Raw genomic sequence first — 26,362 nt, forward strand, 5'->3', positions numbered from 1 at the left:
ACTATTCAAGCGGCTCGACGCCCTTCCACAGTCCGTATTTATCAGGCAACATGGGCAGCCTTCCATTCCTTCTGCAGTGACAGGAACCTTCGACCACAGGATTCCACAGTCATCCCTGTCCTGGAATTCTTGCAGAAGGGTTTGGAGAAAGGTTTGGCGCCAAACACGCTAAAACGCCAGGTCGCAGCGCTTGCCACCATTATAACGCGGGACGATGGGGGACCTTTAACTAGTCACCCTTGGATTAAGGATTTTCTTAGAGGGGCTACCAACACGCATCCCCCTCCGGTTCATCGTTTTCCCACATGGGACTTGACCTTGGTCCTTCAGGCCCTCACGGGGCCACCGTTTGAACCGTTGAGAACTGTTCCATTGCGTTACCTTTCCTTTAAGACGGCCTTTTTGGTGGCGGTCACCTCGGCAAGGCGGGTTTCCGAACTGTCCGCCCTGTCGGTCAGATCAGACTTGTGTCAATTTTATCCAGACAGAGTTTGTTTACGTCTGGACCCCACCTTTCTTCCAAAGATTAACTCTCACTTTCACAGGGCTCTAGAGCTGGTGTTACCGGATTTCTGTGCTCACGGTACTCACCCTTTAGAGCTTAAATGGCACAAGATAGACGTACGCAGAGCACTGAAGCTTTACATCAGGCGTACCGGCAGTTCACGCAAGACTGAGGCTTTGTTTGTTTCGTTCAGTGCTAGCAAACTGGGCCTCAAGGTATCTTCTAATACTATCAGCCAGTGGGTGAGACTATGTATAGTTGAGGCATACAAGGCGAGCGCAAGGACTCCACCGAGTGGTATACAGGCTCATTCGACAAGGAGTGCGGCTTCTTCGGCAGCTTGGGCGTCACAAGCTCCCCTTGAAGATATCTGCAGAGCCGCGGCCTGGAGTTCACCCACAACTTTTATTCGCCATTACAAATTGGACACCTTCGCTTCAGCTGAAGCTGCCTTTGGCAGACGGGTACTCCAGAAGGTGTGCGGGGAGGTACCACCCATGGTTCACAATCTCCCTCCCTGAACCTTGGACCTTGGGTATATCCCATGCTGGACTCTCCTTCCAGGAGGCATGGGAGAAGAACCGTTGTACCTACCTGAACGGTCTTCTCGATGCCCTGGAAGGAGAGTCCATACCCTCCCGAAGAACCATGGGAATTTTTTTGTTGGTGATACTGTTTCTTATGTTATTATGGTTGTTAATAAAGTTCATTACCTTTACATCTTTTCGTTTTTTAAAACTGGGTACTTGGGGCAGCAAGGGGGCGGTACCTAATTATTATTTATTTATGTTAATTTAAAACTCAGTCCTACCAATAAGACTTGAGCTAAACCCATGCTGGACTCTCCTTCCAGGGCATCGAGAAGACCGTTCAGGTAGGTACAACGGTTCTTCTCTTCCTCTTCTTTTCTTCTACTTTTGGTAGAAAACAGATATCCGGTTAAGTTTGAAGCATTTGAACTGTATTGTTCTAATCCAAGGAAAGGACGGTCTTTGTAGAACGTGAGATGCCTGCTTGTAGGCGGAAAAAAGTTATGCAGGAGGAACCGCCAGGATTAACCCTAGAGACCGGGATCGGGGTTTCCCTGCCATCTGGAGATCGAAAAATAGAGCAGGAGACTGCAATTCTGCTGCCTATTTGGTATCCACCTGGTCATGAAAATCGTTCTGCTGTGCTGCAGCAGGAGACCCATCCCTAATAATAGGAGCCCGGCCAGGGTCAGGAGAGCAAAGAAAAAAGGCCCACCCTTCCCAGAAAGGGCTGTGGGTTGATAAGGTAGGCTTTGACTCATTCCTAACAGCAGTTTCACCTCATATATGTGGTACTTCGTTTATCGCGTTTGCTTTTCTGAGAGAAAAAGGAAAACGAAAACAGAACCCATGTAACAAACTTGTCTTTACATCTTGGCACCTTGTAAATTATTTCATTTTATACAAAAGTTCAATATTTTTGACACTTTTTTTCATTATCAATCACTACTTCACTGATAAGCTTTGAAAGTGTGACCTTTGAAAAAAAAAAATCATGCAAAGTATTTACCGCAGCAGGAAATAAAAAACAATTTTTGAAACTTATTTTCTTATTTTTTTTTCCCTTAAGGTGGCCCGAATAGGCAGAGATGGGGATAACAAGAGGCGGAGAAAGGATTTAAAGAACAAATAGCGTGAGAACAACAAAATAATAATTAAAAAACCCAAAATTCTGAAACAAACTTATACAAACATGATTTGATGTGATGGAGGGAAGGGTGAGTGGGAACTGCCTACTATGTTACAGTTAAGAACTGGGGAAGGGGGGGAATTATCAAATAAAAACAAAGAAATTGGGATTTTTCTCCCACATGTCAGCAAATGGCATCCCAGTCTTAAAGCAAGGGTAACTAAATGAAATACATGTGCAGCATATTCCGCAATTCCATTACATACAGTTGGGTTCCCCCCCAAAGCATTTGTCAAAATATGATTAATATAAAGCAGTTGCACAAAAAGCAAAAGGTGTTTTGACAAACATCTGCATTAATTCCTTTGGAGGAATGTTTTTTTTTTAATTTTTAAAAAAGAGGACCGTCTTCCCCCCTTTTCCTATTTTCCCTTGACAACCCACCCCCACCCGCCAAAAGACAAAAACGGGATCACAAGAGACACATTGGGCTATATATGTACAACATAATAAACCCGAGCCCAGAGGAACCATTGTTACGATCCAAAGGGACGCAGAATCTGAAATTTGTAAAAAATAGTGTAGTTTGCCTGATGTAAAGCCTGAGATCTCCTCTTGGTTCTTCTGCAGGGCAGTGATACTTGCAAGGTATGGTAGGTTTTTTTAAAAATTTCTTTTTTAAAAAAATTTGCTACAGTCTTTAGTCTAGGCATGCAAGACATACAACTAAGTGCAATTGAGTGAAATGTAGTTTTCTTTTTACTCATTCCCTAACAGTTTGAACTGAGGTATGCGTACTAACAGTTTCTCATGCTGTTATCTTTACTCATGTCTAGCTACACATGCTGAGAATGAACTAATCTATCAGATTTTTATCCCCTTTCTGAATACCAAGCTAACCAGCAAAACCACTCAGTTTTGAACCAAAGGGACAGGTAATTTTTTGTTTTTGTTTTGTTATGTCCCTCTGGTTATGGCCTGCACATTATAGAGGTGCCTGAATATGGTGTGTTTCAGAACATTTCAAATGACTTACAGACTGCCCTCCTTTAAAAAAAAAAAGAAGTTAAGGGAAAAATGGTTTACATATTTCTCTGTTGGCAAAAAACGAAGAAAAAAAATTAAAATCAAATTGCTATTTTGAAATTAATGGCAAATCCCCCCCTCCCCAAATTAGCCTGAATGGTACCTAAGTTTAGATAGGAGCAGGGATGTTACCATATAAAAAAGGAGAGAGAAAGAAACCCTGAAACAAAATGAGATGGACAGAGACCAACACAACCATCACCACAGTCATTCTCAAATCTTGGGCCCAGGTAACCAAAGTTCAAAAGAAATTGCCCTGGCATTGGCTTTTAGCAAAAGAAAATAGGTCAAAACCCCAAACAAAAGCATACCAAAAATTTCTTCAGTAATTATGGTATGGTTCAGTTTCAATCATGAGTGTTCTTTTGTATTTCCTGTAAACTCTCTCAGACTCAAATCATTCTAGTTTTTTCCCTCCCGGCAAAGTAAGTTCTCCTCCTATATCCTCAATGTCAAAAGGTCCCCTCTCTCAAGGTCTCATTCTCTAACTTCAGCCTAAAAAGCTCTCTTTACAGAAATACGTTTGGTCACTGTAAAGAAAAAAAACAACAAATCAAAACGACAACAGCAAAAACTTTGGTGCAGCCATCTACTTGGTCTTCTAAATTATACTTTAATAAAGGAGCAGTTTTCCTTCTCAGGTTAGCTGTAGCCCATTATTTTGTCATTTGCTTCGTAATTCTTTAACCTCCTTTGATCAACAATAAGAGGGTATTTGGCTTTCATAAGATAAAGCATATAACAGAGAACATAATTTACTTTGTGTAATATCTTTGGTAACTTTAGGGGAGAAGGGTACAAAGTAGAATATAAATTAAGATCAGAAAGACTTCTGAAATTAAAAGCTATCGTCCGACATAAATGAGTGAATTACTGAAAAGTGGTTAGAGAATGAAGTCACTAGAAGTTTGGTGATCAAGGGGTACCAACATTGGAAGCTTTAGCTGTCTACCCACTGTTGCTCTGAAGACTGTTGTAAGAGCCGGTTTGCCCACAGATTTCATCAGACTGTTCATTTTTTATACTGGTTGGTGTGATATTGTGTAATTAATCTTATCCGCAATAGCCAAACTACTAACGCCTAACAACTAATGGGCCTTTTGCCGTCCTAACAAATTGAACGCAACAACTTAAAACTGATGGATGCCACCAATTAAATCTCAAACAACTTAACTTGGGAGAACCACCACGAGTAATGTCCAATGAGGCATGTGGGCAAATAAGAATCTAATAGTACATGTGCTAACATACTTCAGAAAGATTTGATTGGCCCAGGAACTTTTTTAAAAAAGTTGAATGCAGAAAAGCATTACACATTTTTACTTCTTTTTGACAACATCTGTAGAAACCCTTGTTTGTTAGCACTTTCTGAAGGGGCTGTCAATGTCTCCCTAAATATTCACAATTGCTGCAAATAAGGAAAAAACAACTTGGGGGTGGCGGCTTGAGGGAGAAGCCACAAACAATGATTTTATGTGCATGTGTATATACACACATGCACACACAAACATAAACGCTGTGTGGAATGACTTTAGAACCACAATTCTACGGTTTTTGATGCTGGTTTGTTCACTCTTGAATTACTGTCTTTCTTTCTGTCTGTCATAATATAACTTTGCGCAGGTCACAGCAGCATTTTAGAACTTTTCCCAGAGTCGTGTGTGTGTGTGTGTGTGCGTGAGGGGGGCATATAGTCCAAAATGGAATGTTTTCCATAGCTAAAGAAAACATAATGGCATCTGAAGGAAATTTGGAATGGATGACAGAAAAAGAACTACAAACAATTCAAAGAACATTCAGCTTTGTATAATAAACACACCTATTAACATTCATCACAAAAGTACAGAAAACATTAAGCCTCAAAAGGCCCTGGCCAATTGAGGCCTGAGGTCAGAACTTAAAAAGGTAGAGGAGAACTAGTAGGAAAAAAAAATAAAGCTATACACTAAAAAAAGAGGGTTTTTTTTCCTTTTAACCCTTTAGTATATACACACACATACACACGCACGCACGCACACTCAAAAAGATTTCCCCATCCCAAATGGAAGCAAAAAAAAAGAAAAGAAAAGTAAAGGCAGTGATAATCAACATGCGATACTGTGCAAATATATTGTCCACTGAAATCCTTAAAATCTGGGTAAAGGCTTGATCTGCAATTGATGTGTACATGCTCGGCTTCATGTCTTCAGTGTCCCATAGTGGAAGATCTGCAGTCCAAAGTCTGCTGCCAAGTGTTGGATAAGGGAATTAGTGGAACACATTTACAACACTGATGTTGACTGTGAGTAGGAATTCCGAGTACCAAACAAATCCATCCAATGCACAGAGTACAAATTCCTTTGCTTTGTTTTTCAACAAAAAGTAGAAAAATCAAAAATACTCCCAAATGGGATACTTGATGGCACTAAGTGTTAACATATTTTATAGCTGTCAGAATGGACCAAGTGTATCTTCCAGACTGTACAATGGTGGGGAGAGATTTCACAGCTAATTCTGAAAGATAAGGGTTGGTTGTTGTTTTTTTTGTCCCTCCCCAGGATCTTCATTTGCAGAATGAAAAGTCACAGACATTTTTTATTTATTGAATGTCTTCATTTACATGTTCATCTTCATAATCTCTGTGGTGATCAAATTCTGGACTGTGATTGGCTGTGGTGACTAAGGAGAGTGGACCTTCATTTTCATCTGGATCTAATGGCTCTTCTTTGACATGCACAGGGTGTCTGGAAAAAAAAGCACACAAACAAAAAAAGGATGGATGAGCAATTCATAGAAACATAGAAGACTGATGGCAGAAAAAGACCTCATGGTCCATGTAGTCTGCCCCTATACTATTTCCTGTATTTTATCTTAGGATGGATATATGTTTATCCCAGGCATCTTTAAATTCAGTTACTGTGGATTTACCATCCACGTCTGCTGGAAGTTTGTTCCAAGCATCTACTACTCTTTCAGTAAAATAATATTTTCTCATGTTATTTCTAATCTTTTCCCCAACTAACATCAGATTGTGCCCCCTTGTTCTTGTGTTCACTTTCCTACTATGTTTATAAAAATTTATAAACATACATAAACAAAACATTATAAAGACATTGGGCGATGCGTGGCAGTCCTTTTTCTTGTTTTCTATAATGGTATTTCTATATTACCATTTAATATTTAATGCTTCTAATACTATTTAATAGTATTAATATTTCTAATACTATATACATTTTATTTTACATAGTTCTCACATTGGTATCTCCTTTATACCTATATTGAACCGGTCCTCTTTTCTTTTCTTTGCCAGTTATTTAACTTAGTTGACTATTTAATTGATTATCTTTATTTTATTTTTCATTTTTCCCAACTTTCTAACCAAAGGTAAAATTTATTCCAGCTTTCCTAGTATTCGGTAGTTGGGTTTTTTTGCCAACAAAAGAGAAGAACTCTAATTGATTCAGGTTGTTTTTTTTTAATTCCGAAGTCATCCTTGGTGTTCTGAAAAGATATCTCATCCAAGTGCTAACCAGGCCTGGCTCTGCTTAGGTCAAGAATCAGGCATGGTCAGCCAGATGCTGCCACCTGCTGAGACACCTATGATCTTAGTGAATTAAGAATCTGTCTTTTAAATATGTTTGAGCACTTGGCAATACAGTCTCTCCAGCAAAGCGGTAATTGATTCAAACAGAACAATAAAAGGAGTAAGCCTTCCAAATTGTTTGATATCCCTCCTCATTGTAGTTGTTATAGAATACATATCTATGGAGATTCTCAATCATCCAGGTCATGGTTGTCCCAAAGGTGCTTTTTTAAAAGGCAAATAGACCTCCTTGTTTTTTCCCCCTTGAAAACATTTTGCTTCTCATCCAAGAAGCTTCCCCAGTTCCATTGTAGAATACAGTTTCTGCCCTCACCCCCAGCTCTCTCATTTGTCATTAGAGGTGGGCTAATGCCTGGAAAGGGGGGGGACACACACAGTGGGGTAGCGAAAATGGAGCTCCACCCCAGAGCACCCAATTTGCACTGAAAGATGTTGAAAGAAAATGCAGGGCATCCTGCATAAGACACGCCCACAGTGTGATAGTAAAAAATTTGGTAGCCCTTCACTATTTGTCATATGTATACAGTGATGCCTCGTCTTACAAACGCCTCGTCATACAAACTTTTTGAGATACAAACCCGGGATTTAAGATTTTTTTGCTTCTTCTTACAAACTATTTTCACCTTACAAACCCCCCGCCGCCGCTGGGATGCCCCGCCTTCGGACTTCCATTGGCAGTGAAGCACCCGTTTTTGTGCTGCTGGGATTCCCATGAGGCTCCCCTCCATGGGAAACCCCACCTCCGGACTTCCATGTTTTTGTGATGCTGCAGGGGAATCCCAGCAGCACAAAAATGGGCGCTTCGCTGGCAATGGAGGTGGGGTTTCCCAGCGAGGGGAGCCTCAGGGGAATCCCAGCAGCACAAAAACAGGCGCTTCAGCTGGCAAAAGGGGTGAATTTTGGGCTTGCACGCATTAATCATTTTTCCATTGATTCCTATGGAAAACATTGTTTCGTCTTACAAACTTTTCACCTTAAGAACCTCATCCCGGAACCAATTAAGTTTGTAAGACAAGGTATCACTGTACTTCACACTCTGAAACTTAGCCCAGCTACAAATAATGGAACATTTTGCATGTGTAAGAATACTTGGGCTTCAAAAGAGAAAAACACAAACTTCTTCTTGGGATTCAGAGAAAATGTTCTCAAGTGACATATTAGCTTGATTAATACAAACTTCAGATAAATAAATGAAATAAGCATCTGCAAAGGAAACCCATGGTTTATCAGCTTGCTTCTGGAGGCTGGGCTAATCATCGGTTACTGTGTTCTGCTTTTCTAGTTAACATGCATAACCTGTGAGAGAAGTCTCCAGAGGACGACCCCAAGTGAGGGTCTATCATTAATCAACTTCACGCAAACACAGCAAAGAGACACCATGATACATGCTTTAAACTCCAAATTAATGCATATTTTTACAAACTGTCAATAAGGAAAGAAAAGCCCTGCCAGGAAACACAAACGGAGAGGAAAAGGCTCGCTCAACACTACAATACGATATGAAAGCAGAGTCCTAATGAGAATAATAACGCTGTCAGCTGTAAACAAGGCAGAACATGATCCTCAGCGCACGGTGGGCACTAAGGATGCACTAAGGAGATGAGATCTGCCAAATTTCTCATTACAGAATAGCGTAGGAATAACCCACAAGGGATCAAGGGTTGATTACACAAAATGGGCATGATAACGGTTTGAAAAATGTTGCCCGTAAATCATATTCATAACAAACCGCTTTACAAATACAAATGACTTTCCCCTTGTTTTATTTGTTTATTTTTGATATGTAAAAATGTCCCCGACAATAAGAGGTGTCCTCCTTAAGAGACTTTATGAAAGGAGGCTTGGTTTCATTTGCAATACCATGTAATTAATTATAACATGACCCCCAAAAAGCAAATTTGTTTTGTTTTGTGAATAGCCTGCACCATTTAGGTATTTCGGTCAATCCAAACTAACTCTTTTAAGTTAAAGAAAAAAAATATGTTGCATGAACTTTCATTTCCAAGAGGTTTGCAATAGTTGTGCATTCTGAGTGGAAATGAAGACACGGTTTGTCCCTAAATAATTTTTTATGACCAGGAGGAAGCCACATCTGGAGGTCAAAAATCAGCTTCTCTCTGGGATAGTGTTTGCATTGTAAAATGAGAATGAATTGGGTCATGTCTGAGTTTTGATTTGTGCATTTCAGTGTTTCTATCATTTATAGGTGATTGTTTTGAAAGACTCCAGATGCACACTGGCTCCTACCAAGGCAGAATCTTTTTCAAATAATTCTCTCAGTATAATCTCTTGAATTATACTTGAACTCCAGGGTGACGGTATTGATACAGAAAATGTAACTGTACAGTGGAAGAACAACTTAGAGAGTACTGAGGAGTGTTACTCACGGGTTTTTTTATGGGACATGAAAAGCATAAAACTTTTATGTTTATAAGCACAAAAAGGCATGAATCCCTAATGTTTACTAGTAGCATGCAAGAATAATCTTCGGTTATAAAAAAATTAGTAACCAAAACAGTCATATTAGCTGACATGTAGCATATGTTTAATTCTCGACAGCCTTCTGGGTTGTTTCACTGAACTCTTTTCTCTGCTAAAAGAAACACGCGATGACATTTAGAAAATATGAAACCAAGGGATGGGTCACTACCTATTGTACATTAGGCAAACAATTTTCAGCACTTTTGAAAATTCTATGGCAACCTTACATTATAAAAATATTCTTTTCTCAATGGCTTCCTTTTTTAAAACTTATTATCCTTGGAGTCATAGTTCTAGATTTGAAAAAGGCAAAAAAAGGGAGGGGAGATACTTAGAATTTCTCTGTGGCAATTTTTGAGGAGAATTCTTAGAAAACATTTTCATGCTCACATCCTCGAAGACAAGGGATTCCTCCTCAGTCACTGCTCAAAAGATCAGAAATTCAACTCTGAATGTCTCTGCCAGCTCAAACAACCTTTCAAGTTAAACCTCCACATTTTAAATGGTGTCTGACATCAATTAAGTCTCCAGTCTCTTTGTTACCGAAGAGCTCCATTAAAATCTAACTTGTAGTAACAACGAACCCTTGAAGCAACAACACTCCAAACCATGGTTCCACAGGGACTGTACTAAAAGAGAGCTCTCGTTGCCAAATTTATTTTTACAAATTTGGTAGCTCTCTTTGCCAAATTTATTTTTCCAAATTTGGTAGCTCTCTTTGCCAAATTTATTTTTCTTGTGTGTCAGCCGCCCTGAGTCTTCAGAGAAGGACGGCATACAAATTTAATAAATAATAATAATAATAAAAATTGTTTATAGCAGAAGAGATGCTACAAACAATTGCTGACACACATGAAAAAGGAAGCCATGGGGATAAAAAATGACATGATTTATTCAAGTAGTCAAATCCAATGATTCAGTCTCATTTTGGCATATCACATCAAACTAACCATGCAATGGTCCATCCATGATGGACTGTCACAGGCCCCCAAGGATCTGGGAGGCATATTTTCATGAACTCTACATGGTCCAGTGATGGGCTCCTACGGGGACAGGTATGCAGAACTGGTAGAAAAAATTTGAATTCTTTTTCTTCCCCCCCCCCCCCCTTCTGGGCTCTGGGTATGTTTTCCCTATCACAGTAAAAGAGGTTGAATGTGTATAATTTTAGAAGAGCTGTGCATACATGTGTGTGTGTACATACACGTTGTATAGTAGATAATATATATTTTTGTGTGCCAGTGTATAATATGTATGTACACATATGGCATATATGCATAGAATTAAATGGATGTTCAGTAATAGTAAGGGGAATTATATCTCTTTGAGGCGATATAACCCTAATGTGAGTGACATCAAGTTGGCGACTTTTAAGCCAGTCACATGACCTTTAAGCCACACTGGTCACATGATCGCCAAGACACTCCCACCTGGCCACATGTTTGGCAACCCACACCCATAAAATAAGCCACGCCCACAGTGTGGTAGTAAAAATTTTTGCAGCCCTTCACTGACATGGACCCTTATGGATGCCCTAGTCCGGGGTAAGCAAAGTTGGCTCTTCTATGACTTGTGGACTTCAACTCCCAGAATTCCTGAGCCAATCATGCTAGCTCGGGAATTCTGGGAATTGGAGTCCACATGTCATAGAAGAGCCAATGTTGCCTACGCCTGCCCTAGTCAAACTATAGAAAATCTACTAATATGGGCACCAATGACAGTGTCAAGGGATCCAGAATCTCATTGCTCAGTTAAGACCAGGGAAAACCCCAGGATAAAACCTAATCTGTCCAGATGTTGTTAAAAACATTTTGGGCTTCTGAACCCCAACTCTGGCTTCATGTTTTACTTGCATTATGGCTTGTTTGATAGTTATGTTAACAAGTCAAGTTTGTGATAAAGGCCTGATCTGTTTCATTGCACCACAACAGTAAGAGACAATTTAATTTATGGGAAGAATATTCCAATAAGGAAAATAAGAATATCATGTAAAGGGTGCTCAACAGAAATTTGAAAGTAGAGACAGCAAATAATAACAGCCTGCAAGGAACACTGGATTATTGTAGTTATCTATCCAGAAACACAAACCTTCTAACTGTTGAAAGAAATGCTATCATGTGCCCTTGTAAATAAGTGGCATTGGACCAGAATATCTCCGAGACTGCCTTCTGCCGCACGAATCCCAGCGACCGATTAGGTCCCACAGAGTGGGCCTTCTCCGGGTCCCGTCAACTAAACAATGTCGGTTGGCGGGCCCCAGGGGAAGAGCCTTCTCTGTGGCGGCCCCGGCCCTCTGGAACCAACTCCCCCCCGGAGATTAGAACTGCCCCTACTCTCCTTGCCTTTCGTAAGTTCCTTAAAACCCACCTTTGTCGTTAGGCATGGGGGAACTGAGACATCTCCCCCGGGCATATACAATTTATAAATGGTATGTTTGTATGTATGTTTGTTTAGTAAATGGGTTTTTTTTTAAATTTTAAACTACAATTTAGATTTGTTGTGAATTGTTTTATTTTGTTGTGAGCCGCCCCGAGTCTGCGGAGAGGGACGGCATACAAATCTAAATAATAAATAAATAAATAAATAAAGTGCCCAAGCACAAGGCAGACAGAGAAATATGGAGTATTTCTGGGAAATAAACTGCCGTACTCTTGAAAAATACAACAACTTAGCATTTCTACCAGTATTGTATTCTTGGCATGGAAAGAACAAAAATATTTGTGACTGAAAATGCCTAAAGAGAAAACATTCAAGCAGTGCTAAAATAATGTCATGTTAGGCTACTTTGGGAATGCTAATTAATACTGCACAAATAATCTCTATAAAGCCTAAATCTGTTCCAATGTTTTGAAGGTAAAAGACAATGTTAAAATTAATTATCAAAAGTGAGGACTGCCTTCTTTAAAGCTTTTTTTCTCAAAGCAAAATGAACACTTATTTAAAATGCTGAAATATCAAAGTAACAAGAATCTTAGATATTTTTTTTCTCCTCAACCCCCTGCCCAAAAATTTTTGCAGGTAGGGAACTTGTTATAAATAATTAAATGCTAATTATCTTCACAATTAATAATTAGACTAGCTTCAGGTTAATTTTCCTACCTTTTGATTTATAACTTTTAAGATACAGCTTGTTCACTAAGGCTAAACCCTATTAAAAGGAACCATATAGGGTTGGCAGCTGACTGAAATGTAATTCCAAAGTCTTACCAAAAATTGCTTTGCTGGTATGAGACAGACAGACAGACAGACAGACTGATACTTTATTTTGGTCATTGATCAATAAAAGTATGTACAATAAAACGAACACAAACTATTTCCTAACAATAAAAACTATTGGCAATAAAAATGACTGTGAGAGAAACTTGTACCTAATGCAGCAGACCTTTGCTATTTTAAGAGAAATAAAATTTATGTTGATCATTTAATAAATCAAATGCAAATAAAAATTATCATAGTACTTCAGTAATTTGAATGATTGATTGTGTGCTTGTTTTTTTTATATATATTGGGGTTGCTTTTATGGACTCTTTAACTTAAAACTGTAATTTAGATTGCTAAATATTAGATTTGTTACTATGTACTGTTTTTGCCATTGTTGTGAGCCGCCCCGAGTCTGCAGAGAGGGGCGGCACATAAATCCAATAAATCTAATCTAATCCACTTCTATTGCCTGCTGGCTGCCGGCTCTCTCACCATCTCAAAGGTGAGCCTTATATCCTTCTGAGGTTGGTAAAATGAGGACCCAGAGTGTTGGGAGCAAAGCACCATGAAGTGGTATATAAATGCTATTGCTATTCTGAATTTGAAATACCATGTTTCAATTTTGAAACATTGGAAATACTGTAGTTTATTTCAACAATTTGCAATGTTTCAATTATCAAAATGCTCTGTTTTATGGATAACACAGTGGTTTCCAATCTGAAATGAGGCATTTTAAATTTGAATCATTGGACCATTGTCTCCCAGGTTCAGGAGGCCTAAAATCAGGTGGCAGTGTGCGCAAGTGTGCTGGAGCTGACAAAGAGCAATGTTTCGCGTGCCCTTGGATATGGCTCCACGTGCCACCTGTGGCACACATGACATAGGTTCGCCATCGTTGTTCTAGATGATCCATGTGACCATCTAGAGAAGGTCTATGTATTCTGCTCTGGCTGCTGTTACTATTATACTGTGTATAATAGTATGTGATGTACATTGTTGGACATTTTAAAAATGCTGTTGATGCCCATGGGTGGTGCACAAACATATAAATTAACGTTTGTTTATCCTCGTTTTATCTCATGATCTAATAAATGTTGGAACTTTTCTAAAGTTCAGAATTTTAATTCAGCTGCGGTTGGGGTGAGGGCAGAGTTAGGAGAAGCAAAACCACACAGGGGTATCTACACACACTCTACTTACATTGCTTGCATAGGGGAACGGCCTGGACTGCTGTCGCTCCCATTGCTGTTCGCATGCTCCATTGCACCGTTAAGATCTTCCCGCATTGCATTGGCTAAACTGCCCAGAGTGGGGTTTCCCATGGAAGAAGTAGTGTATAGAGACATATTGGTTTCAGCTATTGAAGCCTATAAAAGAGGGGGAAAGGGAAGACAAGACTGGAGCATTGAAACAAGCACATATCTGTATATATACCACCCATCACATCCAAGTTACATTACTTTCATTTTATTTTTCATTAAATTCAAAGGATAAAATCATAACCTCTGTATTATTAATTTCACCACTGGCGTAGCTAAAAGTTCATTCATCTCCATTTTTTATCTAAAAGTAATTTCATCTCTATCATCAAAACCAATCACATATTGTACAGGAAACAATTCAAATGGAATTTTAAGAGACACCCCCGCCCCACGCATATAATACAATAAATAGTTAACTTAGCCTTGCATGGATTTAAACTTTCAAGAAGATATATAGTCACATACCTTGCAACATTGTACTGATGTTAATTTTCTCCACCAAGCTGGGTTTTGCCTCAAGAGGAAAGTACCACTTTTCCTCTTAATGTAAATACTAATTTTCAATGACACCCTCTCCCCCCAGCAAAAAGGAGAAAAAAATCCCCCACATAGGCAGTAAAGCAAATATACTTGATATTTGCAAAACTCCTGGAAAGGTAGAAATCTATGTATTTAATGTAAGACTGGCTTAGCTGTATTCTAGTAAGTTCCTTGAGGAACCCTGGAGTATTTTTCAGCAAATAGAATTCTTTTGATACAAATCATCTCCGCTTATTCTGGAATTTGCATTTACCGATTCGTTGCTCAAAGATCAAGCAACAAAACTTAAATAAGGCAGACATTCATTTCTTCTTACCAGCAATATCTGGTTTTTTCCCCCTTACATTTGTTCTTATGCTTTTGGTGATACTGACAATTATGAGCAGAAAATCATTTTTGTCCGGTACAGGTAAACAGGCAAGATATCCTTAAAAGCAATGCATAGGGATACACCTTTCAACATCCTAAGGTATTAATCCACAATCAGCAAGGTTTGCGCAAACCCTAAGCTCTGGTAAAAACCACAGCAGTTATTATTATTATTATTATTATTATTATTATTATTATTATTATTATTTATTAGATTTGTATGCCACCCCTCTCTCCTTAGACTCAGGGCGGCTCACAACAATACATGGTAACAAATCTAATAATTAAAATCTAAAATAAGTTTTACATTAAAAAGTCTAAGTAGAAAACCCCCCAATATATAAAATACATACACACAGTCATATCATGCACAAAACTACATAGGCAAGGGGGGGATGTCTCAGTTCCCCCAAGCCTGATGACAGAGGTGGGTTTTAAGGCGTTTACGAAAGGCAAGGAGGGTGGGGGCAGTCCTAATCTCTGGGGGGGGGGGGTTGATTCCAGAGGGTTGGAGCCGCCACAGAGAAGGCTCTTCCCCTGGGTCCTGCCAGATGACATTTAGTCGACGGGACCCGGAGAAGACCAACTCTGTGGGACCTAACCGGCCGCTTGGATTTGTGTGGCAGAAGGCAGTCTCGCAGATATCCTGGTCCGGTGCCATGAAGGGCTTTATAGGTCATATAGGTTACCTTTAGGTACCATAATAACCTAAAAGCAAATACAAATCTTGAGCATTTTCTAGGAATGTAATTTAGGCTAGTTTATTTAGGTGAGTATTTCTTAACTCTCACAATAATGCTTCAATATCCAAAGCCTTTCTAAAATATTATCTAAGTGGAGGATAATCAAAACCAAGGCTGAAATGTGGCGATCTTGAAGAAGCTTCAGAAGCAACAAAATGCAGCAATAGCTTAGCCCCGGTTATTAATTATTTTCTACATTTAATCTAAGGTGGTTGATTTTTTAACTTTTAAAACGTTAAAATGATATTAAAAGTTAAAATCAACCACCTTGCAGTGGGGCTCAATGAAGGTTATCCTCTTTACACTGAGAGCCTGTTGCAATGTCAAGGGTTACATCAGAGACCCTACTGAAAAAGGTCACCATTTATTTTTGGATTTATTGGATACAAAGGCATTTTTTTCTATCAGTTGATCTCAGCATTTGTCTTGACCCTCCCTTCTGTCAGCTTTTGAAAATGGAATGGAAACACATATTTTTTGACACAGTGTTATGCAAGGATGTGGCTATAATTTAATATGTAGTTTATGTGATTTTATTTATGCTTTTAATTGTATTTTGGATTAATCTTTTTACATTTCTCCTCAATTTTGCCACTTTTCAGGTGGAAAATCCAAGGCAGTAGATATAGTGTACTGTACATGTCTTTTCCCAGTATAGCAGGAAAACTTTCATGTGTGGTTGAGCAAGTAGGTGCACATAAGTATAAGAAAGATAAAGAAATCCTTGAAATGCATGAGCAAGCCTCCCATTTTCCCACATACCAACATGTGGAAAAACATGTAAAGCAAATAGCAGATAAAAGTGAAGAAAGTACCGCATATTTCAGAGTATAAGACGCACCGGAGTATAAGACGCACCTTAGTTTTGGGGGAGGAAAATAAGGAAAAGAATCTGCTTACCAGGTATTTGTCTAGCTAGCATCCTTAGCCAATACATTATTTTATCCCCTGGTTAGGGGCTTTAAAAAAACTTTATTTGGAGAGAGTAACAATGAAAGAATTTGCAAGCCATTAAGAGCTGGGAACATCATTAGCACCTGGAAAGAAACATTCGGAGCAAGTAGAGCAATGGAAAAAAAACCCTGCAAAGACTTAGGCCTTAGAAAACATTATTTGCAGAGAGTAACTATGAAAGAGCTTGCAAGACAGTAAGAGCTGGGAACATTGTTAGTACTTGGTTAGGGCTGGAAAGAAACATTTGGAGCAGGTTAGATCAATGGGGAAAAAACCTGCAAACGCTTAGGGCTTGGAAAACATTCTTCGCAGAGAGTAACAATGAAAGAGCTTGCAAGCTGGTAAGAGCTGGGAATGTTGTTAGCACCTGGTTAGGGATGGAAACAAACATTCGGAGCAAGTTAGACCAATGAAAAAACCCCTGCAAAGACTTAGGGCTTGGAAAACATTCTTCGCAGAGAGAAACAATGAAAGAGCCTGCAAGGTAAGAGCTAGGAAGATCATTAGCAGCTAGTTAGGGCTGGGGAAGGGGGGAACCCGCAAAACCTACATTCAGAGTATAAGACACACCCAAATTATCAGCCTCTTTTAGGGAGGAAAAGGGTGTGTCTTATACTCTGAAAAATATGGTAGTTGTTTCACAGTTATCATTTTCTACAATTTAAAAAAGTAAGAAAGTGAAGGCATGGTAGGTAGTGTGTGTATAGAAAGAAGAACATGTAAATTATGTTCCTACCCAAAGCAAGTATGATAAAAAGGTTTGAAAAACTTCCTACAGAAAGTTAGAGGGTTTTAGTCTTTAACTTAAGTTTTTAGTCCTTAAAGTTTAGATAGAAAATGAGTAATGAAACACTCACTTTTATCAGCTAACTGTAATCAGGATATATGTTAAAAAATTCCATTTGCCGTGCATCTTAAGATCTTTGAAGTTGTCAACCATGGATATCTCCATGCATGGAAGTTCTACTGAACTTTCCTTGGTCTTTATACTACATCTAACTGGCTTCCTTGCTTTTCTTAGATTCTATCCAGGCCAATCAAAATTTTCTTTAACTATTACGGTATGTTGATTTTTTAATGAAAGATACAGACAAATATTTTTTGAGAAATTAAGGATTATAAAACATATGCTTCTTGTAATATTAAAAATGAGGGGTTCCTCATTATGCTCTCTGAACTTGGCTGGCTTCTTGCAAACATTTCATTACCCAAACTAGGTAACACCATCAGTTTAGTGAAATAATGAGTCATGCACTTTGCACCAAAAAGATATCTTGTAATTGCAGCAAAGTAATTAGTTTAATATGAGCTTGCTAACTACCCTCTCCCTTTTTCCAAAACCACTGGTAGACGTAAGACAAATTCTGCAGAAAATAAAGTTCAGATGTCCAGGAATGGTTTTGCTACAGACAAAACTGCAAAGATGACTGTTTCAGATCCGACTGAGTCTAAAACTGGGGCATGCTCAGAGGCATGGAGGAGTGGCCAGGGAAAAAACACAGACTCGGTAACTGGGCAGGTCAGACCGTAGCAACCCATTCCTGGACTATTTCGCAATCAGATGTGCTTATAGTTATTAATCTAGAAATTCTAATGACAATTTTTCTTCTCTAGGGCCAAATCCCCCTCCCCCTATTTTCCCGTAATAATTTCATTTCCAGATACCTCTCACACGCACATCCAAGTGGCTTCTGAAATATCATAAAGCGAAAAAACATTTTTTTGCCATAGTCATTAAATGTATCACTGCGGATTTAAGTGAATCACACAGTTGTTAAGCGAATCTGTATTTACCCAACTGAATTATTTCGCTTATTGGAAGCTCCCTGCAAAAATTGCAAATGGTGATCATATGACCCTGGAGGCCCGCCACCATAGTAAATAGCATAGAATAGAATTTTTTTTTATTGGCCAAGTGTGATTGGACACACAAGGGATTTGTCTTCATGCATACACACACAGTGTATACATAAAAGAAAAGTTCATCAAGAATCATAAGGTATACAACACTTAAGGATAAGCAATCAAATCATATTAGGAACCAGTCAATATAAATTATAAGGATACAAGCAACAAAGTTACAGTCATACAGTCATTAGTGGGAGGAGATGGGTGATAGGAACAATGAGAAGAACCGTTGTACCTACCTGAACGGTCTTCTCGATGCCCTGGAAGGAGAGTCCAGCATGGGTTTAGCTCAAGTCTTATTGGTAGGACTGAGTTTTAAATTAACATAAATAAATAATAATTAGGTACCGCCCCCTTGCTGCCCCAAGTACCCAGTTTTAAAAAACGAAAAGATGTAAAGGTAATGAACTTTATTAACAACCATAATAACATAAGAAACAGTATCACCAACAAAAAAATTCCCATGGTTCTTCGGGAGGGTATGGACTCTCCTTCCAGGGCATCGAGAAGACCGTTCAGGTAGGTACAACGGTTCTTCTCCCATGCCTCCTGGAAGGAGAGTCCAGCATGGGATATACCCAAGGTCCAAGGTTCAGGGAGGGAGATTGTGAACCATGGGTGGTACCTCCCCGCACACCTTCTGGAGTACCCGTCTGCCAAAGGCAGCTTCAGCTGAAGCGAAGGTGTCCAATTTGTAATGGCGAATAAAAGTTGTGGGTGAACTCCAGGCCGCGGCTCTGCAGATATCTTCAAGGGGAGCTTGTGACGCCCAAGCTGCCGAAGAAGCCGCACTCCTTGTCGAATGAGCCTGTATACCACTCGGTGGAGTCCTTGCGCTCGCCTTGTATGCCTCAACTATACATAGTCTCACCCACTGGCTGATAGTATTAGAAGATACCTTGAGGCCCAGTTTGCTAGCACTGAACGAAACAAACAAAGCCTCAGTCTTGCGTGAACTGCCGGTACGCCTGATGTAAAGCTTCAGTGCTCTGCGTACGTCTATCTTGTGCCATTTAAGCTCTAAAGGGTGAGTACCGTGAGCACAGAAATCCGGTAACACCAGCTCTAGAGCCCTGTGAAAGTGAGAGTTAATCTTTGGAAGAAAGGTGGGGTCCAGACGTAAACAAACTCTGTCTGGATAAAATTGACACAAGTCTGATCTGACCGACAGGGCGGACAGTTCGGAAACCCGCCTTGCCGAGGTGACCGCCACCAAAAAGGCCGTCTTAAAGGAAAGGTAACGCAATGGAACAGTTCTCAACGGTTCAAACGGTGGCCCCGTGAGGGCCTGAAGGACCAAGGTCAAGTCCCATGTGGGAAAACGACGAACCGGAGGGGGATGCGTGTTGGTAGCCCCTCTAAGAAAATCCTTAATCCAAGGGTGACTAGTTAAAGGTCCCCCATCGTCCCGCGTTATAATGGTGGCAAGCGCTGCGACCTGGCGTTTTAGCGTGTTTGGCGCCAAACCTTTCTCCAAACCCTTCTGCAAGAATTCCAGGACAGGGATGACTGTGGAATCCTGTGGTCGAAGGTTCCTGTCACTGCAGAAGGAATGGAAGGCTGCCCATGTTGCCTGATAAATACGGACTGTGGAAGGGCGTCGAGCCGCTTGAATAGTCGTGATAACATTCTCGGGAAGGAGACAGCTCCTCAACCTGTCCCCTTCAAATGCCATGCGGTTAAGTGAAACCATTGAGGTTCCGGGTGGTGCACGAACCCCTGGCTGAGGCATATCCGGTCGTCCGGTATCCTCCAAGGTGGAGAAATTGACAGTTCTCTGAGGTCCGCAAACCACGGTCTCCGAGGCCAATGAGGCGCTAGCAAGATCACCTCCGCCTCCTCCGACAGGATCTTCCTTACCACTGATGGGATGAGTGGAATCGGGGGGAAGGCGTACAGTAGGACCTTTGGCCACTGAAGATGTAGTGCATTGACTCCTTCGGCTCCCGGAGTTGGAAAACGGGAGTAGAACCTCCGGAGTTGGGTATTCTGGGGGGTAGCGAAGAGATCCACCACCGGTTCCCCGAACCGACGCGAGACTTCCTGAAACAGGTCCGGATCGAGCCGCCACTCCGCCGGGTCCAGTTCCTGGCGACTGAGCCAATCCGCCTGCTTGTTGTCCTCCCCCGCGATGTGCTCTGCATGGAGGGAGGAAAGATGAGTCTCCGCCCAGTTGAAGAGGAGGACCGTCTCTTCCATCAACCTGAGAGAGCGCGTTCCACCCTGGTGATTTAAATGCGCCCTGGTCGCTACGTTGTCCGTGCGTACAAGGACGTGGTGACCTTCCAGTAAGGTGGCGAAGGCCAGTAAGGCCAAGCGGACAGCTCTCAACTCCAAGAAATTGATGTTTATTGGACATAGCTCCTGGGGGCTCCAGAAGCCCTGAGCCACCTGGGACTGGATGTGAGCCCCCCACCCCAACAGGCTGGCATCTGTGGTGAGGATCGTGTGATGGCATGGTCCGAAGGAAGTGCCCTGCCGCAGTGCTGCAGATCTCCACCAGCGGAGAGAGAGTTGCAACTCGCGTCCCACGACGGTTAGACGGTGTGTATGGCTCAGTCTGCGACGCTGAAACGGAAGCAAGGTCCACTGGAGCAGTCGATAATGGTAACGGGCCCAAGGGACAATGTCCACACAGGATACCAGGGTCCCGAGTACCTTTGACAGGAAAGACAACGGCACCGTTCGGCTCTGCTGAAGGCCGGCTATGAGAGAACAGATGCGGTGCTGTCTCTCCGGAGATAGATACACTCTTTGAGAGACCGTATCTATCACCGCACCCAGATGAATGAGTCTGGTGACAGGAGCCAAATGGCTTTTTGGCATGTTGATGGTAAAACCATGACGCTGTAGACAAGACATCGTGGTTCGTAAGTCCTTGTGCGCCCTCTGGCGGGTTGGAGACAGAAGTAAGATGTCGTCCAGATATGCGAGAATCCGTATAGGTCGGGACCGCAGGTCGGCCAGTAGTGCATCCAGTACCTTCGTAAAGGTACGAGGGGCCGATGATAGGCCAAAGGGCATGGCCCTGTACTGGTAATGGACGTTGTGTAGACAGAATCGAAGAAATTGTCGATGGTACGGGTGTATGGGGATGTGCAGGTAGGCCTCCTTTAGATCCACTGAAGTAAGCAGGTCCCCTGCCCGAACAGAGGCCAGGATGGAACGGAGGGAGGCCATCTTGAACCGTCGGTACAGAATATACTGGTTGAGACGCTTGAGGTTCAAGATGAGCCTGCAACCCCCGGAGGCCTTGGGTACAAGGAACACCCTTGAATAGAATCCCGTACCCCTGGAATTGTCCTGAACAGGTTCGATCGCCTGGATTTGTAAAAGGTGGAGAATTTCCTGATCTAACAGAGACCTCCTTTCGAAGTCTCTGGGGACCGGACAGGCAGTAAAATGGTTTGGAGGATCGTGTAGAAACTCGATCTTTAGCCCCTGCGAGATAGTGGCTAAGACCCAAGGGTCTGAGGTGGTAGCTCGCCATCTGTCGCTGAACTTTTGTAGCCTGCCCCCCAAAGGAATGTCGTCTAGGCAGTCACTTGGCACGTCTGGCGTTCCGTTGTTGGTATCCCCGGTATGGGCGTCTCGTCTGGGAGAAACCTCTGCCTCGTTCCTGGGAATACTGCCGGTCATTCCTGTAGGATGTGGAAAAGGCCCCTTGCGAGTAAGGTCTGGTCTGCTGTGAATGGGCGGACCACGAGTCCCACCGAAAGGACTGCCTACGGGAGTACGGGCCAGCCCTGCGGTCCTGGCGGCGGAAAGATCTTGGGAGGACCTTTCTTTTGTCCTTATCCTCCACCAGGACAGGATCTAGGGCCTCCCCGAACAATTTTGTACCCTCAAAGGGAGCCGAAGACAGAGTCCACTTGGACTTGGCATCCACCTGCCAATTCCTGAGCCAAAGCAGGCGCCTTGACGCAATGGTGGAAGCCATAGCCCTGGAGGCAAATTTCGCGGCATGCAGGGTGGCATCTGTGGAAAATTCCGCAGTCGCGAGGAGCTTATTCAAGTCCTGCCGCAGTCGAGTCTCTTCAGGAGCCAGTCTCGCCTGAACCTCCTGAATCCACATAATGGACGCCCGACTGAAGAAGGAGGCCGTGGAAGCTGCTCGAAGAGCCCAAGCGGCCATCTGGTGGGTTTTTTTGAGAAGAGTTTCCGCTCTCCTTTCATCCGGTTTCAAATTGTCCGCCGTCTCTGAAGGCACAACCGTGCGGGAAACCAAAGTGGCCACCGGCTTGTCCACGGGAGGGAACTGGAGCAGCGTCTCCATGCTGTCATCAAAAGTATAAAACCGGCGTTCCAGATTAGAAGGCCCTTGCGCCGCCGCCGGATGTTGCCACGGGCGCTTGACATTTTCAAGGAAAATCTCCAATGCAGGAACCTTGTCCGATTCCTTAGCGGGTTCCTTACATAGAGCAGCCGAAGTGCGTGGCCCGTCTGAAGACTCCACTAATGGCGTTGCTCCTGGTACATCTAAGGCCTGCTTCGCCTTGCGCAATAAAACCCTATACAAGGAGGGTTTAAAAAGTCCCGCCACTGCCGGCTGCTCTGAAACAGTGAATTCATCATCTGACAGGCCGTCACCGTGGTCACTGTCCTCCTCAAAATCAGTGTGGTCAATGGAGACAGAACCCAACCCAGTCGGGGGCGGTGGTGCTGACCAAATGTCTCTGGGCTGGATAGGCTGAGAGGGAAATACATTGGCTCGTTGTGTTGCCGCAGCTATGCCCTGCGTAAATGCATTGGCCACAATGTCCTGTATGGCAGGGGCAAAGGCCTGCCAAGCATCTGCATTGTCTCTAAGCCCCGCTGCCGTGGGGGTGAAGGTAGATGAAGGCAAATAACCTGGTGCCTGTAACTCCACTTGAGACAGAACCTGCCTATGAGAAGAGGAAGGCCTCTCAGACCTCGCTGCAGGTGATGGCAATGGAGGGGGGGCCTGCCTGTCAGGGGACCAGTCTCTCTCCGTTGCGGTGCCCTGGAGGCCCATAGAAGCAGCAGGTGGAAGGGCAGATGGAGGAAGAGGTTGGAAAGGGCCTATAGTGAGTCCACCTACGATGGGGGGGGACAAGGCCGCCTCCAAACGTTGCTCTAGGGCCTTGATCTTCCTCTCAGCCTCACGAAGAGAGGAACTTGATTGGGAGGACTTATTCTTAGGCTTGGTGGCCTTATCCTTCCCTTTGATAGGAGTGACAGTCTGGGCCTGTTCCTCTGCATTGACCAGTTGGTCTGCCATATTCATCAAATTAATATGGGGCAGCGTACTCACGATCGAATCCACAAAACGTGCACAGCCACAGTTATATTGAGAAACAGAAGGCTCTCACTTGCAAGCAATGGCATGAATACAGAGCTGACAGTGAAAGGAAGCGTTTCCATAGGCTGACAGCCTACCACGTGACCTCGTCGGCTGTCTCCGGGCAGGTTTCAGGAGACTGACACTTGGCCCGCTGCCATTTCGCGCCTAATTAAAACGGCAAGGCTATGCCGTTCGCGCTCTTGGCCCGTTGCCAACAAAAAAACATGGCGGCCAGAGAAAACGCCTCACAGGGCGATTTGCACTATAGCGAGGTCGGGAAGCCTCGCCGCCGCCGCCAGCGCCGATTGTCCGTCGCAGGGAGGTTGCCGAAGCCTCCCCTTGCCGCTCGCCCCTGCGATCTATTGAACAGCTGTTAGGCGGCTTTAAAAGGCCGCCGCGGCTTTCCTTTGGCGCTCTCTGCACACGCCGCCGCTCGGAGGCTGCCGACGCCTCCCTTTGCCGCTCGTCCCTGCGAGCGGTCCATCAGCTGTTAGGCGGCTTGAAGAGCTGCCGCGGCTTCCCTTAGGCGCTCATAACCATCCGCAGCCCCCGAAAATGGGGAGGGGCGGACCCCCCCCATCTGGGGTGATTTGGGCTTATTGGACCCTCAGGTCCTATAATGATTCCATTATAGCCCGTTGCTCCTCGGTGGGCAGTACCCGCTGAGAGAAGAGGCCCCAAAAGGAGAAAGGTGGGGGTGGTGCCCGCGGAGGGCAGAGACCCCATCAGATCAGGAACCTATTGAAAAGAAAAAGGGAACAAAATTAAAAGGTTCACATAATATTTATTATACATTAATTCACTTTATATACTCAACCTAAAGGGGAGAGAAAAAACTCATGTCCTTAACCTCGACTGAGTTTTTTTAAAACTGGGTACTTGGGGCAGCAAGGGGGCGGTACCTAATTATTATTTATTTATGTTAATTTAAAACTCAGTCCTACCAATAAGACTTGAGCTAAACCCATGCTGGACTCTCCTTCCAGGAGGCATGGGAGAAGATCAATAACAGTGCAGACTTAGTAAATAGTTTGACAGTGTTGAGGGAAATATTTGTTTAGCAGAGTGATGGCACTCGGGGGAAAAACTATTCTGGTGTGCAGTGTTCTGTAGCAACGTAGGAGGGTAGGAGTTGAGGGTAGGAGTTGAAATAGTTTGTGTCCTGGATGTGAGATGTGTGTAAATATTTTTACAGTTCTCTTTTTGACTAGTGCAATATACAGGTCTTCAATGGAAGGTTGATAGCAATTGGTTATTTTTCTAATTGCAGTTCTAATTATCATCTGAAGCCTGTTTTGTTGGGTTGTAGAACCAAACCAGACAGTTATAGAGGTGCAGATGACAAACTCAATAATTCCTCTGTAGAATGTATGAGCAGTTCCTTGAGCAGTTTAGGCTTCCTGAGTTGGTGCAAAAAGAACATTCTTTGTTGTGCTTTTTTGATGATATTTTTGATGTTAGGTGTCCATTTTAGGTCTTGAGATATGATAGAACTTAGAAATTAGAAGGTCTCTACTGTTGATACTGTGTTGTCTAGTATTGTAAGAGATGGAAATACAGTATGTGTGGGTTTCTCCTAAAGTCTACCATCAAATACATGTTGGTTGCCAAATGCCTGAATTTTGATCACACGACCACAGGAATTCTGCAATGATTGTTAAGTTCGAGAACCAGTTAGTCACTTTTCCCAGTGCTGTTGTAACTTTAAATAACTAGATGGTCGTAAGTTGAGGACTACCTGTATCACTATAGCTACTACTCTCTTCAACTCACTACTAGAACTGCTCCTGGTAAAAGAATCTGGGGAAAAGCAGGAGGGGCTTCACAAAGACATTATGCTATTAGTAAATTAATACAGGAGATGCATTATTTCACAAGTAGGGCAAGAAGTAAGGGAAATCATCAAAGGACATTTTCCTTGGCTTTGAATGATACTGATGGTTAGACTTTCAAGTAAAGTTACTGTGTATTGAATTACGCACCAATGAAACAAGAGAGTCTGCTTGCTTAATTAGCTGTGTTTGCAGTAGCGCTTTGAACAGAGATGCTAAAATGAAACTTGGCGTTATTGATATTATTGGAGTCCCAAGTGGCTGCCAATTGGTGATGAATGCTAATTTCCTATCGTATATCTGCCGAATAGTTGTTGCCTGTATAATTTCAAACAAAACATCTGTTGTCTTTTGTCACAGACAGTGAAATCACCAAGGGTAGTACAAAATGCTTAAAAGCTACCCTAAATTAGGGCGTCTTTCAAATGAGAGGGGCTACAAATTAAGGGCAACCAAAGAGAGAGGTTGGCATTGGATCATAAGCTCATTCCAACATACAGCTTATTCATCTCTTTTAAGGCTGAACGGAGTATCAAATTGTGTCCGGTTTATATAGATGATTGACTTTTCTCAATTCCAGTGAGAAAGGGAGTGATGATTGGAAGCCTGTATTTGCTTCCCCTATAATTTTTACAAAATAAAGCTAATTGCTATCAGCATACAATATGAACTGGATTGTACTGGCAGTATAGTATTGTATAGACAGACAGTATTTATTTGATCCCCCTTTATGCAATATAGATTTTTGAAGGGTCTTTAATGCTGTCTGAACTTAGTGGGGTTTTTTTGCAGCTGTTTCATTACCCATGATTAGCACCAGTAGTGGGTTGCTATCGGTACAGTAGAGCGGTGTTTCCCAACCTTGGCAACTTGAAGATATCTGGACTTCAACTCCCAGAATTCCCCAGCCAGCATTCGCTGGCTGGGGAATTCT

The 26,362-nt window shown here is 42.3% G+C and overlaps 1 protein-coding gene across 25 annotated transcripts in view; it reads right to left on the bottom strand.

Moving 5' to 3' along the window:
* Positions 1 to 1,882: 1,882 nt before the first annotated feature.
* The window catches only part of FOXP1 (forkhead box P1), a 780,655-nt gene continuing 756,175 nt past the window's right edge, over positions 1,883 to 26,362 (bottom strand). For all 25 annotated transcript variants that reach the window (XR_011557934.1, XM_070738223.1, XM_070738212.1 and 22 more), the window contains 2 exons: positions 13,716 to 13,882; positions 1,883 to 5,973 (listed from right to left, as the gene is read on the bottom strand). Coding sequence is in view for 24 of the 25 variants with exons in the window: in XM_070738223.1 (XP_070594324.1) it covers positions 5,829 to 5,973; positions 13,716 to 13,882 (312 nt within the window). In the remaining variant the exon portion in view is untranslated. The remainder of the gene's footprint in view (positions 5,974 to 13,715; positions 13,883 to 26,362) is intronic.

Source organism: Erythrolamprus reginae, chromosome 2 (assembly GCF_031021105.1).
Source record: "Erythrolamprus reginae isolate rEryReg1 chromosome 2, rEryReg1.hap1, whole genome shotgun sequence".
Taxonomy (NCBI): domain Eukaryota; kingdom Metazoa; phylum Chordata; class Lepidosauria; order Squamata; family Dipsadidae; genus Erythrolamprus; species Erythrolamprus reginae.